The sequence below is a fragment of the Mesoplodon mirus genome (genome assembly GCF_964341445.2).
Source record: "Mesoplodon mirus genome assembly, chromosome: 5".
In the NCBI taxonomy this organism is placed as follows: Eukaryota; Metazoa; Chordata; class Mammalia; order Artiodactyla; family Ziphiidae; genus Mesoplodon; species Mesoplodon mirus.
This window is the reverse complement of record NC_138980.1, coordinates 975,784-995,380: the sequence shown is the minus strand read 5'-3', so window position 1 is coordinate 995,380 and position 19,597 is coordinate 975,784. Positions and strand designations below refer to the sequence as shown.

Here is a 19,597-nt window from a genome sequence, read left to right as displayed (position 1 = left end):
GACAGCAGGCTGGGAGAATTTCAGCTGTCTAACAGCCATTATTTTCTGTGAGGTTTACGGTGAAGTTACCTGATGAGAGTGAGGAATAAGGGATGAGTTAGGGTGTTTAAGGAGAATGAATACACCTGGATGTGCTGCTTGAGGAGTAGGGAGAAATGACTAGGGAAAGAGAGAGGCTCCGGGCAGCGCTCCTGGCGCAGCTGGAGGGCTGGTTGGAGCCCACGGGAGGCAGGGAGGTAGCAGAGCTGTCTGGCAGCCAGAGCTAAAGGAAGACATAGCAGAGTCACACCTTGGCTCAGTTTTAAAGACCAATAGACAAAAGAGGAAGGGCAGAGTATCTCAGGCAGAGGGAATAAAGCAAGTAGCGGCACAAGAGTTAATTCAAAGGTACTAGAGGGCTTCCCTGGTGGCGCAGTGGTTGAGAGTCCGCCTGCCGATGCGGGGGACACGGGTTCGTGCCCCGGTCCGGGAAGATCCCACATGCCGCGGAGCGGCTGGGCCCGTGAGCCATGGCCGCTGGGCCTGCGCGTCCGGAGCCTGTGCTCTGCAACGGGAGAGGCCACAACAGTGAGAGGCCCGCGTACCACAAAAACAAACAAACAAACAAACAAACAAAAGGTACTTGAGAGGAATCCACTGGAAAACAGAGGCTTGGAGAAGATATGGAGTAAAGATGAGTATTTGCGTGGAGCCATCCTCTAGGTCAGTAGTTCTCAACCGGAGACATCTGTGGTTGTCACAACTGTGTGTGGGGGTGCTACCGGCGCCTAGTGGGTGGAGCCAAAGATACTGCTAAGTAACCCACAATGCACAGGCAGCTCCCCAACCTGCCCAACAAAGAATGACCTGGTCCCAAATGTCCACAGTGCCCAGGTGGAGAGACCCTGCTCTTGGTCAAACGGTGTCCACTGGGGTCACACACAGTGTTGCTTGATGTGCAGAGTTAGTCTTTACTACACCCGAGGATCATGCTGTTGGCACCATTTCCGTTAGGTGACATGTCCTGCTGAGCAGGCTGTGCAACACAGAGAAAGCTACAACCTGCTTCAAAGCAAAAGGGGAAGTCAGGGCAGTGGGCATGTGTAGTCTAGACAAGGATCTAGGAATAAAAGACAACCAAGTGAGCAGTGCCCTAATGACAGGAGCATAGAAATGCTGTTAAGTTTGCCAAATTCTAATACTGGAAAGCAGACCACAGACACAAAGGTTGAGACCCCTCCTCTGGTGGAAGGTGCAGCCATAGAAATGGCTGAGATCAAGCAAAGCTCTAGACTTCAATAGATGGTATGGCCTTGCAGCATCAGAGTCACCCAGGTACTTAATAAAAACAAACATGCCCGGGGCTCCCCTGAGGATTTGTTTCTGAAAGCTCCCCACTGATTCTGATTTGGGGGAGGAAAAAAGAGAACTAAGAATGAAACTCTTGAAAAGTCAGTGCTTGAGGGACAGAGAGAATATGGAGCAAACTTCCCAGCATAATCTATTTTCAGCTGAGGCTCCCCTGAGGAAAACAGTGTCACCTTATTAATAACCATTAGTGGTTTTGGAAGCCTTCGTTCTTAGGTCTCAGATGGTCCCAAGGGCCCCTGGACTGAGATAAGAAGACAGAGAATTTTGAAAGACTCGGCTTCTTCCTGGCTATTCCAGTGTCAAAAGAAATCTGCGCAAGTAAAAACAATTTTTAAAAGCAAGTAAGAGCTGATTATGCTTTATAATGTATCCTACTAATCTTTCCCCTGATCTGCATAGTTGACCTTTGAACAACCTAGGGGTGGGGTGGGGTTAGGGGTGCTGATGCCCCATGCAGCTGATAATCCACATATAACTTTACAGTCAGCCCTCCGTATCCGCAGTTCTGCACATTCAACCAATTGCTGATCATGCAGTACTGCAGTATTTACTATTGAAATAAGTGGACCGGTGCAGTTCAAACCCGAGTTGTACAGTTGTATGTGTATTTCCTTTAGCCTCATGTTTTTACACTAGAAAAACTGTAATTACATAGTTTAATTTTCTATAGCACAGCTTACATTTAGTTTTACAGATTTCCCTTTATATGTAAACTAAATGATTTGGCTTCCCAAATCTTCGTTTTCTGTTTCAGTATATGGAATTATTCTTAACTTTTGATTTAAAAAAACCAGATCTTTCTAGGCTCAAAATATATAACTTTGTGAATAAGTAAACTAACACCAGTAGCCTCAGGGAGACAACTACTACTAATTATTCTATTCATTCACATGTTCTGTGTTATTAGAAGGTAGGAGTTATGTGGATGTCTTTTAAAAGAGAAGGGAGAAGGAAAAGTCTTTTGATTTTAGGCTCCTCAGTAGGTGACCTCATATTTTTCCAGTCTGCGCTCAGAATTGTGTATCTTAGTGTCTCATACTCCCTAGCTTGGCGTAACACCATGGTAGAAATCCACACGCTCTTTTTAGGGCACCAGAGTACAGGCGAACATCCTCCTTTTGGAGGGAGACGTGTGGCCCTACATAAAGAGCAGAAATAATACAGAAGCACACCTTTATATTGGCTCTGCCATTTCTGACTTGTGTGACCCTGGCAGCTCTACCATTGACTTCGCCATCCTTTACTCGACAATGGGGAGACAGTAGATGTGAACTGCACAGAGCAGAGTACCTGATGTGGGGCAGGCACACAGCACATACCAGTCCTCCCCACTTTACACAGCCAAGGCTCAAAAAGAGATTTAATCCAAGTCCTAGAGTTCTGGTACCCAGCACCAAGTGAACACTGCTGAGGCTTTATCGGAGAGCCTAGTGATGTACTCTGATTTAAGAAGGAGAGGAACAGTGGCTAGTTCTGAAACCCACAGAAATAAAAATTCTTGACCTTAATGTTTTTAGCCTACTGATGTGCCTGGAGGTTGTGCCCCTGTGTTTCTCATAACTAGAAAAGGCTTTGCAATCAGTTCTTGCTGAGGCACACGGCTCACCACTATGTGCAGTGTGCAGCTGGGCTTCTGCCTACCAGAAAAGCCGTGGGTAAGGTGGCTCTCAAAAGCAAGTGGATACCCACTCTGAAAGGGAGATGTACAAATCACATTAGTATCATTCTATTTTAAACGAAGAAATTTGACATACTTGCAGGGGAGAATCCGGACAACATCATTCTGTTTATAGCTTTCTATGCAGACTGCACAATGATCAAAGTCTGGGTCTGTTTCCTGAAATGAAAAGCACAGCAACAAAAGTTATACGCTAAAGCTATAAGTACCTAAATGGAGGAGATACGATCCAGCTAAGATTTTTCCTGGGGCAACTGTGGTAAACAGGTGATTATAAAGTGAAAGGTTTTAAAAAAAATGTAACGTTTCCATTTGCTTAACTGTATTGACCCAAATTGTAACTAAGCCAGTCTATTTTGTTTTTAAACTATGGTGTAACAATTAATACTAATTCTGTTTGTGAAACGTCTTAGAAATCAGAATACTAATTTTTTTCAAGATTCAAATCAGCTATCACCTTGGACCATCTAGTGCTGCATCACTATTCTGGTCTGAGTAGGCTTTCCTCATCAGGACGCTCATCTGACCACACAGTTCAGTACAGGCAGAAAAGATGGCTGAGCCCCCAAAAGACTCACCCCCAGGATAGGAGCTGGTCATAGATTTGGGCTAGAGAACAGTCATGGACTCAACTCTATACTAGGTCTTTATCAAGGGTCAGGAAGAGTCAGCCAGGTGTTTGGTCACCCAGGGTAATTGATCTCCTTCCTCCTCTGGATTGGGGAAGGGTTCCCCTGCCTTGTCATTAAACAGAGCGCTACCAGGAAAGGCAACACTATTTGCTGCGTCACTGCCCCTTGGACTGAAACTCAGTAGGGTAACTCTTGACAGGTCTAGGAGGTACAAACTAAAAAGTGTTGGTTTTAATAAGGAAAGATGGTTTTGTATTAGCATGGGGGGACATAGTAGGATGGGTAGGTTGGATGAGCTCCAGGGAAGTTCAAATTAATGTGGCAGCTGAAGGCTACCAGGTCAAACAAGCATTTCTATCGGCGACCACTCCTCTGGGGTTCAAGTACAGCTGTTGTGATGCTGCTTACGTTTTCTGCAAGTGTTTTTACTTTTTTCTTTCTTTAGTATATACCATGAGGTTCTCTGAAAATGTTTCTGTCTTCTGGAGCTGTGTCAAGGATGTGGGGTATCAAGGCAGGGGGAATAAAAATGAGTAAAGTCAAGAAAGTGTTAAAACTTAAGACGATGGAGAATCGCCTGTAATTATCCTTCCAGAGCTCTCTGCTAAAAAATTAGAGTTGGTTTTGGGGCAGAAGACAGGTTTGGATTTAGAACTTCAGAGATGCAATTTCTTCATTCTAGATAACCCTGAATATATTGAACACAGGGTCTCACATTAAGTTGCTGTTTTGTCCACAGAGAGCAGAAGCAGGGCTCTACCTAATTTTGAGATCTGACTGGAGAATTAGGCTCAGGAATCTCAGCCATAGATGGCCTCTATCACTGCCTCTCTGATTCATTCCCCCTAAGCCACTAGACCCAACCCTAACAAACTGTGCCCTTCTTTCAAACTGCTTAGCCCACTGTACAGAAAGCACCTTGTTAACCAACACTCCCTTGAATGTGGGTCTCTAGTTCTCCAGCTAACTGGTGAAGAACTAAAACACAGAAGAGAGAGGCAAAGTCGCATGAAGCACAGGAAGAGAATGCACATTCCTGGCTACTTAGAGTTCTTCCCCAAAGTATGCTAGGTTTTAGCAGAAGAAAACTGTTGAACACCACAGCTAGGGAAACCGTAAGTAGTCTGGTGATGCTAATGATGACAGGAGCATTTAAAATCCGGGAAAATTAGAGAACTGTATGGAGGGTATCTGAATGACAGGCATACTAAGAGTAAGATTTCAAAGAGAAGCTAGTTTAGATAGTATGCTTGGAGAAAAAAAGAATAATCTAACATAGGAGACACAAATGGTTAGGGTATACTCCTGCCCACCAAATCAAAAGCAAAATACTTTACTGTTTTTATAGTGTTAAAGTGATTTCATTACTGTACCTTATCACCCTTTTTCACTGTTCTGGTTGTTAATTTGCTGATGGCTTTCTTGGCTGCATCTCCAAGACGACGCTATGAAAATTGCAAAGAAAAACAGACATTAAGTGCAAGATCTCTGGATGTTCTTCTTTTTTCCTGATATTTCAGCTAACTTTATTTTATTAAAATTTTTAATTGAGGTATAATTGAAATACACATTATATTAGTTTCAGGTGTGCAACATAATGATTTGATAGTTGTATGTTTTGAAATGATCACAATAAGTCTAGTTAACATCTATCACCATACAGAATGTTTTTCTTCTTGTGATGAGAACTTTTAAGATGCACTCTAGATGATGTTCTTTATTTTAAAATAATTAAATGTATAAAGTCCCTATTATCCTACATTACTTTCCATGTCATATCATATGAGAGGATTCTAAAAAAGTAATTAAAAAAAGAGCAAAACTGGCAGTTTTCCCAGATTTAGCATTCTGGTAAATAAGTGTATATAGTAAAGAAGCCAGGTGTCATAATCACCACTGCATTTTGTATCTAACAAACATGTGACATATTACAGCATTATCAACATCTAGTTCTTGTACATGTCAGAGCTACTACCACTGTTCTAACAGCTTTCCTATTCTGCTCCAAGGATGACCCTTATTAGATACATAAGCTCTATCTCTGTGAAAGGACACCTCTAAAGCTCCTTAAAATTGCTTACCATATCACTGTGTGGGAGAAGGGATGCAATCATGAGCTCTACTTCTGACTCTGCCACTGCTATGCTCCGTGATCTTAGGAAGGTGCATTTACCTTTCCAAGCTTGAGTTTTTCTCATTTATCTAAGAAGGTTAGGTCAGAAGATCTCTAAGGCTGAATTTATCCAGCATTTTGCAGACATTCCCAACACTGTTAGACACCAAGGACCCAAAGAGGAAAAGACAATGTACCCTTAACCTTGAAAAGCTAACGGAATTGGAAAGCAGACCAGTAAACACATTTTCGTCAAGTGTTGTACGATGGAGCATGCCCAGGTGGTGTGGCAGCACGAAGAAGGCAAAATAATGCAGGTGGGGTGGGATAGGGCAGCAGAGGACTGCCAGGGAAGGCCTTGAGAAAATGATGCCTGAGCTAAGACTTGGAAAAGTGAGTAGGAAGGAGTTAGATAAGGAAAGCATTGGGATAGGAAGGGGGATTATGGACAAAGGAGTAGTCTAGTAAAGACAAACAGGTATGTGAAGGAAATTACAGTTCGATCTAACTGTAACTAGGGTAAGCATATATTACTCAAACTAGAAGATTCTGAGAGTCAGAGCGCCCTGTTAATAATTACACTGGGACAACAGGTGCAAACCAAGACTGTTCCAGGCACACTGGGACAGACAGTCACCCTGCATATAACCAGATCCTAAACTGTGGTGGGAGGCAGATGATGAGGCTGAAGGGGTATGGTAGGGGCTAAAACAAAGGAGACCTTGGATTCTACCCTGAGGATAAGACAAAAACAACATAAAATTTTAGGAGGAATTTTAAAGTACACAAAAAAACCGGAATTTAATGAACCTTTAATGTACTTATCATTGACTTTCAATTATCAGTATTTACCTATATTCTTCATCTATTCCCCCCTCTTTATTATGCTAGAAGATTTCAAAGCACATCACAAGCACTGTATGCCTTCACCCATAAAGTCACCCCAAGTGAACTATGTCTAACAGATACGGGCTTTTGTTTGGTGCCACTGTCTTATCTAACAAAACTAACAATAATTAATCAACATAATCTAACACTCGGACTATTTCCCCAGTTGCCTCCAGAACGCTTGAATCAGGATAGAGTCCAAACATTGCATTTGGTTGCTATGTGTCTCAAGTCTCTTTTCATCTGAGTCCCCTCTACCACATACATGCATATATACATATACATGCATACATACATAAATATTTTTAAAATAGCCTTATGGAGATATAACTGACTTAAACTGCATAAAGTGTACAATCTGATGTTTTAACTTGACTATGAAATCATCACAACAATCAACACAGTCTATCATCCTCCCCAAATTTCCTTGTGCCTCTTCTTAATCCCTTCTTCCTGCCACCTTTTCACTTCATGCCCCATGAACTACCTTCTGCTACTATAGTTTGTATTTTTGAGGCTTATATAAATGGAATGACAGTATGTTCTATTTTGTGCATGCTTTCTTTCACTCAGCATAATTATCTTGAGATTAATCCATGTTGTTGCATGCATCAACAGTTCATTTCTTAGGCTATGTTGTATCCCACTGTATAGACATAACACAACTTATTTATCCTTTTCCCTGTTGATGGGACATTTGTATTGTTTTCCAGTTTTGGCTGCAATGAATAAAGCTAAAAACAACATTCTTTACTTTTCAAACAGTGTACACGTCTTTGTAAGGACTTATACTTTCCTTGTGCTGGGGTAAATAGCTATGAAGTAGGGAAGATTGGCTAATATGGTAGGCGTGTGTGACTTTTTAAGAGACTGCCAACGTGTTTGCTAAAGTGAGTGTACCATTTTACATTTCCCCCCGCAGTGTATGAAAATCCCAGTTCCTCCACATCCTCACCAACACTTGGTATGCCCAGTCTTTTTCATTTGATTGTAACCATTCTAATAGGTGTGCAGCGGTATCTCACTGGGGTTTTAATTTGTATTTCTATAATGACTAATGATGTTGAGCATCTTTTCATGTACTCATTTGCCATCTGCGTATCTTCTCTGGGGAAGTGTCTGCTAGAATCTTTGGCCCATTTTTCTAGAGTTGTTATTACTGACTTGAGAGTATTTTACATATTCTAGAAGTCCAGTGTCCTATCCATTGTGCTACAGAGCCACCTAGAGAGTATTTTACATACTCAAGATATAATTCATTTTGCATATATTTTCTCTCACTCTGGCAGAAGTTTTTAATTTTAATGAAGTCAGTTTATCAATGTTTCATTTGTTGCTTGTGCTCTGGTATTGTATCTAAGTAATCTTTGCCTTATCTCAAGGTTACAGGAGTTCTCCCTATTTTCTTTTCTAGAAGTTTATATGTAGGCCTCTGATCCATTTGAGTTACTTTTGCATATGGTTCAAGGTATGGATCAAAGCTCTTTTTTTCATATGACACATAATTGTCCCAGCACCCTTTGTTGAAAAGGCTGTCCTTCCTCCACTGAATTGCCTTTGTAAGTTTGGCAAAAATCTGTTGCCCATATGCGTGTTGGTCTATGGCTGAACACTATTTTGCACCACGTATCTATTTGTCTATCATTAAGCAAATACCACACTGTCATGATTTCTGTAGCTTTGTAACAAATCTGAAATCAACTCCAATTTTTTTCTCCTTTTCCAATGTCTTTTTGGTTGTTCTTGATCCTCTGTATTCCCATATTAATTTTAGGTTCATCGTGTCAATTTCTCTTAAAAACAAAAGCCTTCTGGGATCTACACTGGGATTGCACTGAATATATAGAACAATTGGGAGAGAAATGACATCTTAACAATACTGAGTGGTCCCCCGAACACTGTATATCTCTCCATTTATTTAGTTTTTATTTATTTTTCTCAACAATATTTTATAGATTTCACTGTATAGATCTTATACATCTTTTGTGAGATCTCTAAGAATTTCCTGTTTGATGCTAATGAAAATGGTATTTAAAAAATTCAATTCCCATTCATTGCTTGTATAGAAATAAAATTTATTAATGTATAATGATCTTGGGACTTCCCTGGTGGCACAGTGGTTAACACTCTGAGCTCCCAATGCAGGGGGCCTGGGTTTGATCCCTGGTCAGGGAACTAGATCCCACATGCACGCTGCAACTAAGAGTTCACATGCCACAACTAAGGAGCCCACATGGCACAACTAAGGAGCCAGCAAGCTGCAACTAAGGAACCTGTGAGTCACAGCTAAGGAGCCCACCGGCCGCAACTAAGACCTGGTGCAACCAAATAAATAAATAAATAAATAAATAAAATATTTAAAAAATAGTTATAAAAATGTATAATGATCTTATACCTTGCAACCTTGTTAAACCCATTTGTTACTTCTAGTAGCTTTTTTTTATAAATGCCGTCAAATTTTCTTCATAGACAATAATGTCATCTGCAAATGACAGTTCTACTTCTTCATTTCTAATATAGGTACCTTTTATTTTTCTTTTTCCTTATTCTGCTGGCTAGAACCTCCAGTATAATGTGGAAACAAAAGTCATAAGAGCACACATCAGTCTCTTGTTCCTAATCTTAGGAAAAACCATTTAGTCTTTCCCCTTTAAGTATGATGGTAGCTGTCAGTTTTTCATAGATGCCCCTCTTCAGTTTAAGGAAGTTACATTTTATCCTACTTTGTTAAGAGATTTCTAAAATGTAATTCAACCCTTACTGTAAAAAAAAAAACAGAAAAAAATAAAAACAATGGAAATAATGCACAAGATGATCATAAAAACACATTAGTGAACCACAAGTACTAGAAAGAAGCGGAAAAGGCAGCAGGATGGTTCTTTTGCAGCCTCTGTCACCCGAGGACAGAGTCACACAATGTTCATACTAGTCTTCAAAAAATGAGGGAAAGCCTCATATGATGAAAGAGGGGTTTTAAAGGTACCTCTCTAAGAAGTCAGGTTCTTGTAATCCAAATGGGTTTGGACCCAATGGCCTACTGACCTTTGACATTTACCAATGAAGTTTGTGTACGGCCAGATCTGACACCTTCTTTCACTTGATTTTAATGGCAAATCTGTGCCTGTGGTCTTGGCCTCACTGTTCACCAAGGTACTGGCTGTACCTACAAGAGCTCGTGACATACCATAGGTGCTCAAAAATCTGTGGAGTGAACAGCTGTCTGCTCAAAACCATTTTTAAAAAAGTTTGTTGGGAGACTAAAGAGGAAGAAGGATGGTAGGTCATGTGTAAAAAGGATGGAGGCTTCCCAAATTCCATGGGGATGGAAATGGGGGTAGTCAAGGATTAGAAATCATTCCCTTGGTGGAGATGCAATGAATGGACCCTGAGGTCAGTTCTGGGAGAAAAAAAAAAACTCACCTAAATTTCTAAGAGACACACAAAGCATGTTCCCTGATTCTCTTTACTGTCTGGCCATGGAGGGAAGGCTATAATACTGATCTCTAATTCTGCTTTATGGTCTAATGTGGACTTCTTACATCTGTTGAGGGCACTTGCTGGTGCTATCCCCATCCCTGTCCCTGAGTACAGGGGAGGGGATAACTGTGAGAGGGTCAGGTATCATGGGCCATGAAGTAGGGGAGGCAAATGGGATTGGCGTGTTTTCAGGAGGTTTGTGGGAGATGGCTTGGAAGAGCTTCTCAGTTTTGAGATGGGCTCACAATGCTGCCCCATCGCTTCTTAGTTGGGCATATCCTCCTCCTCCTGCTCCTTCTATCCAAGTCAAAGTCCTCAAGCTCCTGCAAAACCTCATCCATGAAGTGTACAGGGTGTTCTAAGACACAGCCAACTGAACTGCATCGTTGGAAAGCTTTTCACCGTTGGTACCATCAGCAATTGAGACAAAGTACGGGAGCAAGGAGAACTTCTGGGCAAAACTGAAGATTTTGGGGGTCACCTTTATGTCTGCATCAATTTTTTTGGCCACCAGGTGCACAGGATCTCTGGCCTGAACCCCCAAAGCCCCATTTCCCAAGGTGCTCAGGTTCTTGTAGGTGACTTTCCTCTGACATCAAACAGCACGATGTAGGCGTGGGCCTTGCTGTAGGAGGCATGTGTGCTCTGGAACTGCTCCTGGCTTGCTGTGTCCAAAAAGTCCACAAAGATGAGACCAGTAAGATACTGCCCACCATGGCCATGTGCTTATACGGGGTCAGGGTGTATGTGGACAGCTGCTGTGGCTGAAATCCATCTATGAGAAATCTCTCCATAAATTTGGACTTGCCCATGGTGCTGTCCCACTGGCAGATGATCTTCATGTTGTCATCAGCATCGTATGTCTCTTGGTTCAGCTCACAGGGTTTGGCTCTGTCCTGGGCCATTGGCTCCCGGCTACAGAGGGGCCCAGCCCAGGGGAAGGGACTCTTGTCACTGTCAGCCTGTCATTCCAGGAACCAGCCCCTCCGTCTGGCTCAGGGCCCAAGGAAGGCCTCAGAGAGGTGGTTCCCACATGCTGAGCCTGCCATTGGGGAGGCTTTGTCCTCTTGGATAGTCTTGGGTGAGGGCTGGAGAGACCAGGGATACTGCAGGTTGGCCAACCCTTGGCCAGCTAACCCCCAGACCCTGTACACTGCTGTCCCTGGACCCGACATCATCCCAGACACCCTGCTAAAAGTTTTTAATCAGGAATATATGCTGGATTTTGGTAAATGTTTTTTTCCTGCATCTATTGAGATCATATGGTTTTCCTTTTTTTGGTCTGTTAATATAGAAAATTTATTGATTAATTTTTTGAATGTTAAATCAACCTGCATTCTTGGGATAAATGCCACCTGGTCATGATAAATTATCTTTTTTATATATTGTTAGATATGATTTGGTAAAATTTCTTTAGAATTTTAAAATCTATGTTCAAGAGGGATTCTGGTCTGTAGTTTTCCGTTTTGTAATGTTTTTGTCTGGTTTTGGTATCAGGATGATGCTGGCTTCATAGAATGAAAAGGGAAGTATTCCTATCTTTTCAGTTTTCTGGAGTTGGCATAGAAATGTTATTATTTCTTCCTTAAGTTTTTGTAGAACTCACCAGAAATCATCTGTACCTGGAGTTTTCTTTTTTCAGATAGTTTTAAATGCAATTTCCTTAATAGATATAGGGCTATTTAATTTATGTATTCACCTTGAATGAGCTTTGGTCATTAGTATGGAATGACCACACCAATGGAATCCATCCATTTCATAGAAGTTGTCAAGTTTATTGGCATAAACTTGTTCACAAGATTTCCTTAATATCTCTATAATCTGTAGTGATGTCATCTCATTTTTGATATTGCTAATTTGTGCCTTCTCTTTTTCTCCTGATCAGTTTGGCCAGAGGCTTATCAATTTTATTGATTTTCTCAAGTAACTAATTCTTTGAGTAATTTTCTCTACTGTTTTTCTGTTTTCTAGTTCACCAACTGCTGCTGCTCTGATCTTTCTTATTACCTTTCTTCTGTCTACTTTTGGTTTAATTTGCTCTTGTCTCTCCAATTTCTTAAGGTGTAAGCTGAGAGTATTAATTCCAGACATTCTTCTCTAATATAGAAATTGCTTTAGTGGCACATTCAAAATTTTGATATATTGTGTTTTCATTTTCATTCAGTTCAAATGATCTTCTAATTTCCCTTTTGATTTCTTCTTTATCTCATGGGTTATTTAGAAGTTAGTTTCCACATATCTGGGGGGTTTCCAGAGATTTTTCTGTTACTGATTTCTAACTTAACTCCAGGAGGTCAGAGAACATATTTTGTGTGACTTGAATCCTCTTAAAATTTTGAGACCTGTTTTTTGGCCCAGAGAGCATTTCCAAAGAATGTATGTTCTGCTTTTGTTAGAGGGAGTGTCCTGTAAACATCAATCAGGTAAAGTTAGTTGATTATGCTGTTCAAGTCTTTTACATACTCAATGATTTTCTGTCTCCTTATTCTTTCAATTATTGAGAGAGGGGTAATGAAATCTCTGACTATAATTGCAGGTTTGTCTATTTCTCACTGCAGGTCTATCAGTTTTCACTTCATATTTTTTTTAGCTTGTTATTACACGCATACATGTTTAAGTGTATCCCTGGCAATAGGTCTGCTCTGAAATCTCCTGATATTAATTAGCCTCTTTAACTTTATTTTGATTTGTGTTGGTTTTGTGTAGCCTTTTTCACCCTTTTAACCTCTTTGTATTTTTATATTTAAAATAGGTTTCTTACAAGCAGCATATGGTTGGGTCTTCCTTTTTTAATCCAATCTGTTAACCTCTGCTTTTAACTGGGTGTTTAGAAGGTATATTTTAATCTGGCTATAATATGATGATGTTTATGTACATCATTTTGGAATTTGTTATCTATTCGTCCCATCTGTTCTTTACTCCCTTTTCCTGCTTTTTTCTGTTTTGTTTAGGATTGAGTTTTTTGTTTTGTTTTGTCTCTTTACAATTTCATTTGTCTCCTTCGTTGGATTTAGCTATAACTCTTTGTAGTGTTACTTTAGTGGTTACTTTAGGGTTTACGTATGCATCTTTAACTTATCACAGTCTAATTTCAGGTGATTATACTACTTGACATATAGTGTAGGAGCTTTAGGACAGTATTCTTTCATTTCATCCCTCTCAGCGTTGGTGCCATTGTTGTCACCCATTTTACTTACATAACTCCACTATATAGTATCGTATTTCTTTATACAGACAAATATCTTACAAAGTAAAAATTTTTTAAATTGTGGTAAAAACGTGTAACATAAAATTTACTATCTTACCCACCTCTAAGTGTACACTTCAGTAGTGTTACGTACACTCACATTTTTATGCATCAAATCTCCCAAACTCTTTCGTCTTGCAAAACTGAAACTCTATATCCATTAAACATTCCCTCCTTCCACCCCCACCCCCTGAGCCTCTGGCAACCACCATTGTACTTTCTGTCTTTGAATTTGATTACTCTAGGTACCTCATGTAAGAGGAATCATACAGTATTTGTCTTTTTATGACTGGTTTGTTTCACTTGCCATAGTGTCCTCAAGGTTCCTCCACAATGTAGCATGTGTCAGAATTTTCTTCCTTTTTAAGGCTGAATAATAATAAGGCTTAATAATATTTAAGGCTGAGTGATATTGTATGTATACACTACATCTCCTTTATACATTCATCTATTGATGTACACCCAAGTTGCTTCCACTTTTGGCTATTGTGAATAATGCTGCTATTGAACATGGGTATAAAATAATCTCATTGAGATCCTGCTTTCAATTCTTTTGGTATATACCCAGAAGTGATATTGCCAGGTCATATGGTATTTCTATGTTTAATATTTTGAGGAATTGCTATATTGTCTTCCACAGTGGCCTCACCGTTTTGCAATGCCTAAGGGTTCTAATTTCTCCTCATCCAAGAAATATTTACTTTGTTTAAGATATTAGCTCTAATGATTGTGAAGTGATATTTCATTGTGGTTTTGATTTGCATTTCCCTAATGATTAGCATGTTGAACATCTTTTCACGTGTTACTGGCCATTTGTATATCTCTCTTTTTTTTGGTTGCTTTGGGTCTTAGTTGTGGCACATGGGATCCTCGATGCGGCATGTGGGATCTTTTGTTGAGGCACACGGACTTCTCTAGTTGTGGCGCATGGGCTTAGGTGCCCCGCAGCATGTGAGATCTTAGTTCCCCAACCAGGGACTGAACGCACATCCCCTGCATTGGAAGGCGATTCTTAACCACTGGACCACCAGGGAAGTCCCTGTATATCTCTTTTTGAGAAATGTCTTTTTAAGTCCTTTGCATATTTAAAAAACCAGGTTTGCTTGTTTTGCTGAATTGTGGGAGTTCTTTATATATTCTGGATATTAACCCTTGCCAGATACACAATTTGCCAATATTTTCTCCTATTCTGTGGGTTGCCTCTTCATTCTAATTTACTGTGTCCTTTGATGCACAGACATTTAAAATTTTGATAGTCCAGTTTATCTATAATTTTTATTACTTGTACGTTTAGTGTCATATCTAAGAACTCACTGCTAAATCCAATGTTATGAAGCATTTCCCTTATACTGTTTTATAGTTTTAGCTCTCATGCTAAGGTCTCTGACCCATTTCAAGTTAATTTTTGTACATAGTGTAAGGTAATGGTCCAACTTCATTTTTTTGCATGTGGATATCCAGTTTTCCCAGCATCATTTGTTGAAAAGACTGTTCCTCACTGAATGGTCCTGGCACCTTATCAAAAATCATTTGAACATATATGTGAGGGTTTATTTCTGGGCTCTCAGTTCTATTCCATTGGTCTGTCTGTATGCCAGCACCACACTGTTTTGATTACTGTAGCTTTGTACTAAGTTTTTAAATCCAGAAGTTTGAGACCTCCAACTTTGTTCTTCTTTTTCAAGGTTGTTTTGACTATTTGGACCCCTTGAAATTCCATATGAATTTTAGGATAGAATTTTCTATCTTTGCAAAAAAGTAATTGGGATTTTGATAGGGATTGCACTGAATCTGGGTACTATTGTCATCTTAACAATATTAATTCTTCTAATCCATGAACATAGTATGACTTTCCATTTATTTGCATCTTTAATTTCTTTCAGCAACATTTTGTAGTTTTCAGTGTGTAAGTCTTTTACCTCCTTGGTTAAGTTTATTCTTAAATATTTTACTCTTTTCGATGCTATTGTAAATACAATTGTTTCCTAATTTCCTTTTTGTTCAGTGTTAGTATACAGGATATATTTTGAAGGTAGATCTGAGAGAACTGATAGATTAAGTGTGGAATATGGGAGAAAGAAAGGGGTCAAAGATGATGCTGAGCAGCTTAGAGAATGCATACACAATTGAATGACATAAGGAAGATTCAGGAAGAGCAGATTTGGAAGGAGAAATCACAAGTTCAGTTTTGGGTGTATGAAGTTTGAGGAAGTATCCCGAGAACTAAGAAGTGACTACTGGAGATGGCAAGGAGAGGTCATGGTGGCCTCGACAATAATCATTCAGTGGAAGGACAGGAAGAAAAGCCTGATGGAATGGCCTTCAACTGGGACAAGGTGGTGGTGTCAGTGTACCTTTTCAAATCTTACCAAATTTCTTCATAAAAATGCACAGAGAAACTTTGAGTAAAAGCAAAAGCCCACAAACATCTTCAACAAAACCAGGTGAAAGGGTATCTCGCAAACCCCAGACTACAAGTAGGTGGGGTCAAACCACCAACTACAGCATTATTCTACAGAAACACAATCAGCAGCTGTGCTGAAGTAGTGGAGGGAAGAGAAAAAGGGTTCTGACAGTCCTAAGTGCTTGATCCATCCATTAGGAAGCTCCCATCAGTCTTTCATCTGATTTTAGCATCCACAGATGAGCACTATAAATCCATCATTTCATTGAGGGTAATGAAATGGTGATTTTCTAATTCTATAATTCATTTGTTAGTTGGAATTCTTCTATAAAGAAGTTTCCCTCATCAACTAGCTGGTTACTATGCAATACAATTTGTACAGAAAAAATAGATGACTCAGTTTTTAAAAACTGATTTTCAGAATAACAAATTTGTTCTCTAACAACCTGCAGTTTCAATCAACTGCAATATTTATTCCCTGAATGCTCAGTCTCATCTTTGACTGATATAGGGAGCTCCTTTAAGATGGCACCTAGGTCCTTTTGATACCACCATAGTAGTCTTCAATAGCTTCCTTGCTAACTGGTACAATACTCATCTTATAAATTTGCTTCCCTAAACCTAAAAAAAGCCTTTTCTCCAAAGATGTCTGGGTTTTTTTTTTTTTTTTTGAGTGGGAAATAGTATTTGAAAATAATCCTAGAGCAGTCTGAGGGTGGAATGGGGTGGGAGTGGAGATTCATTATTTTATTAAGAATATAAAATAATTTTCTAATTCTGTCATTCCTTCTGCATTTATTTGGCTGCACTGGGTCTTCATTGCTGCACACAGGCTTTCTCTAGTTGCGGCGAGTGGGCGCTACTCTTTGTTGCAGTGCATGGGCTTCTCATTGCAGTGGCTTCTCTTGTGGCAGAGCACGGGCTCTAGGCATGCGGGCTTCAGTAATTGAAGCATGCGGGCTCAGTAGTTGTGGCTTGCGGGTTCTAGGGCATGCAGGCTTTGGTAGTTGTGATACGTGGGCTCAGTAGTTGTGGCTCGTGGGCTCTAGAGCACAGGCTCAGTAGTTGTGGTGCACAGGCTTAGCTGCTCTGCGGCATGTGGGATCTTCCCAGACCAGGGATAGAATATGTGTCCCCTGCACTGGCAGGTGGATCCTTAATCACTGTGCCACCAGGGAAGTCCCCTACTGCATTTATTAGTTGGAATTCTTCTATAAAGAGAGGTACTCATTGTTACTGGGTTGTCATTGCCATGGACAGAGGAGCTCTGTATTTTTTAGTAAAAGGAAAATAAACCAGGAGTCCATACTGACATTTTCAATTCAATAATAAGATTAAAGGATTATTATATAATTTCTGTATTTTAAATATTTATTCTCTTACTCTGATTCTTGGCTTCTAATATCATCAACATAATTACTTATTTGCTTTATTCTACAATCTACATATAATAGTTTAAAGTAACAATCAATACTACCAACAATAAGACTATTAAATGCAGCTTAGACTTTTTTTTTGCCAATAGAGTAATTTTTTTAATATAGTCTCAGCTGACATCATATTTGAATTTTATTGCTGTTGTACCAGGAATATAAAGAAAAAAATATGTGGAAGTAAAAAATGTAATCAGAAACAATAAGTTAACCAAAAGAAATACCCAAGTAAGGAACAGTAAAACTGCATTTAAGAAAATTCAATAGATATCCATTAAGATTTTTCTATCACTGACACAAAATATGAATTTGATTTTTTAACACCATTTAAACCATTTCTTCACCAAAAATAAAAATATAAAATAAAAAGGCCAGTTTAACCTTCTAGCTCTCAAAAAACAAATCTTAATTGGTGTTGCACTCCCATTTAGCTCACATACTCTGTACATCACTGTTTAGTGATGTTTCTGTTTTCAAAAGAAAAATTAGACAAAATAACTATCTTTCAAAAGAGGTCAGTTGTCAATTTTCTTTTTAATGATAAAATATATACTCTTTAAAATAAAATAAGCTTAGAGACAAAGAAATGAATTTCAGTGACTATCAGTATATTCCTAAGAAACGAAAGCTGGCGTTTTATTCCAATTCCTATGGTATACTGAGTTATTATGATAATATATAATATCAAGAAAAGGAAAGCTTTTGATACCTCAGAACTGCAACATAAAATGAATTTAATTTGGGAAGTTAAATTCAGGATTAAAGGATAATAAACTTCTTCTTGGAACTTTTCATCTTAGTCATCTGATCTTTAATACAGATCCTCACACAAGAGATGATTCGGTCTTACACTGTGGGTTGCTTTATTTATTTATTTTTTTGGCCAAAATACCAAACTTTTTTTAATCCAAGGAAACGTATCATTATTTTAAAACATATTATTATTTTTATATATTTTAGAAAGATAAAGACACTGCTAATTAATATTTGATTATATACTTTCTTATTCTTTATAATTTCTATTTTACACACAGAGAAAGAAATTTAGACTTAATTGATCATATATTTTTATCATGCATCAGTCTTTTGCAAACATAAAAAGGAAAATGTGGACCAACCAAACTGGTAAACCTTTTCCTAAAGCTTATTTGTATTCTTCTTTTTCTTTTTTATCTCTTAATTCTTTAAAAAAATTTTTTATACAGCACGTTCTTATTAGTCATCAATTTTATACACATCAGTGTACACAAGTCAATCCCAATCGCCCAATTCATCAAACCTCCACCCCCACCCCCGTCGCTTTTCCCCTTGCTGTCCATACGTTTGTTCTCTACATCTGTGTCTCAATTTCTGCCCTGCAAAGCAGTTCATCTGTACCATTTTTCTAGGTTCCACATATGTGTTAATATACAATATTTTTCTCTTTCTGACTTACAATATTTTTCTCTTTCTGACTCTGTATGACAGTCTCTAGATCCATCCACGTCTCAACAAATGACGCAATTTTGTTCCTTTTTATGGCTAATATTCCACTGTATATATGTACCACATCTTTATCCATTCATTTGTCAATGGGCATTTAGGTTGCTTCCATGACCTGGCTATTGTAAATAGTGCTGCAATGAACATTGGGGTGCATGTGTCTTTTTGGATTATGGTTTTCTCTGGGTAAATGCCCAGGAGTGGGATTGCTGGATCATATGGTAATTCTATTTTGTTTTTTAAGGAACCGCCATACTGTTCTCCATAGTGGCTGTATCAATTTACATTCCCACCAACAGTGCAAGAGGGTTCCCTTTTCTCCACACCCTCTCCAGCATTTGTTGTTTGTAGGTTTTCTGTTGATGCCCATTCTAACTGGTGTGAGGTGATACCTCATTGTAGTTTTGATTTGCATTTCTCTAATAATTAGTGATGTTGAGCAGCTTTTCATGTGCTTCTTGGCCATCTGTATGTCTTCTTTGGAGAAATGTCTATTTAGGTCTTGTGCCCATTTTTGGATTGGGTTGTTTGCTTTTTAATATTGAGCTGCATGAGCTGTTTATATATTTTGGAGATTAATCCTTTGTCTGTTGATTCATTTGCAAACATTTTCTCCCATTCTGAGGGTTGTCTTTTTGTCTTGTTTATGGTTTCCTTTGTTGTGCAAAAGCTTTGAAGTTTCATTAGGTCCCATTTATTTTTGTTTTTATTTCCATTACTCTAGGAGGTGGATCAAAAAAGATCTTGCTGTGATTTATGTCAAAGAGTGTTCTTCCTATGTTTTCCTCTAAGAGTTTTATAGTGTCCGGTGTTACATTTAGGTCTCGAATCCATTTTGGGTTTATTTTTGTGTATGGTGTTAGGGAATGTTCTAATTTCATTCTTTTACATGT

At 39.0% G+C, this 19,597-nt stretch overlaps 1 protein-coding gene and 1 pseudogene across 3 annotated transcripts in view; both read right to left on the bottom strand.

Moving 5' to 3' along the window:
• RNF130 (ring finger protein 130) overlaps window positions 1-19,597 on the bottom strand; it is a 101,460-nt gene that overhangs the window by 17,069 nt on the left and 64,794 nt on the right. For both annotated transcript variants that reach the window (XM_082620225.1, XM_082620224.1), the window contains exons 4-5: window positions 5,034-5,105; window positions 3,105-3,187 (exon numbers count right to left, since the gene is read on the bottom strand). In XM_082620225.1, the coding sequence (XP_082476351.1) occupies window positions 3,105-3,187; window positions 5,034-5,105 (155 nt within the window). The remainder of the gene's footprint in view (window positions 1-3,104; window positions 3,188-5,033; window positions 5,106-19,597) is intronic.
• On the bottom strand, window positions 10,302-11,320 carry LOC309804589 (rab-like protein 2A; annotated as a pseudogene). Its single transcript has one exon. The product of its transcript is annotated as a rab-like protein 2A (transcript).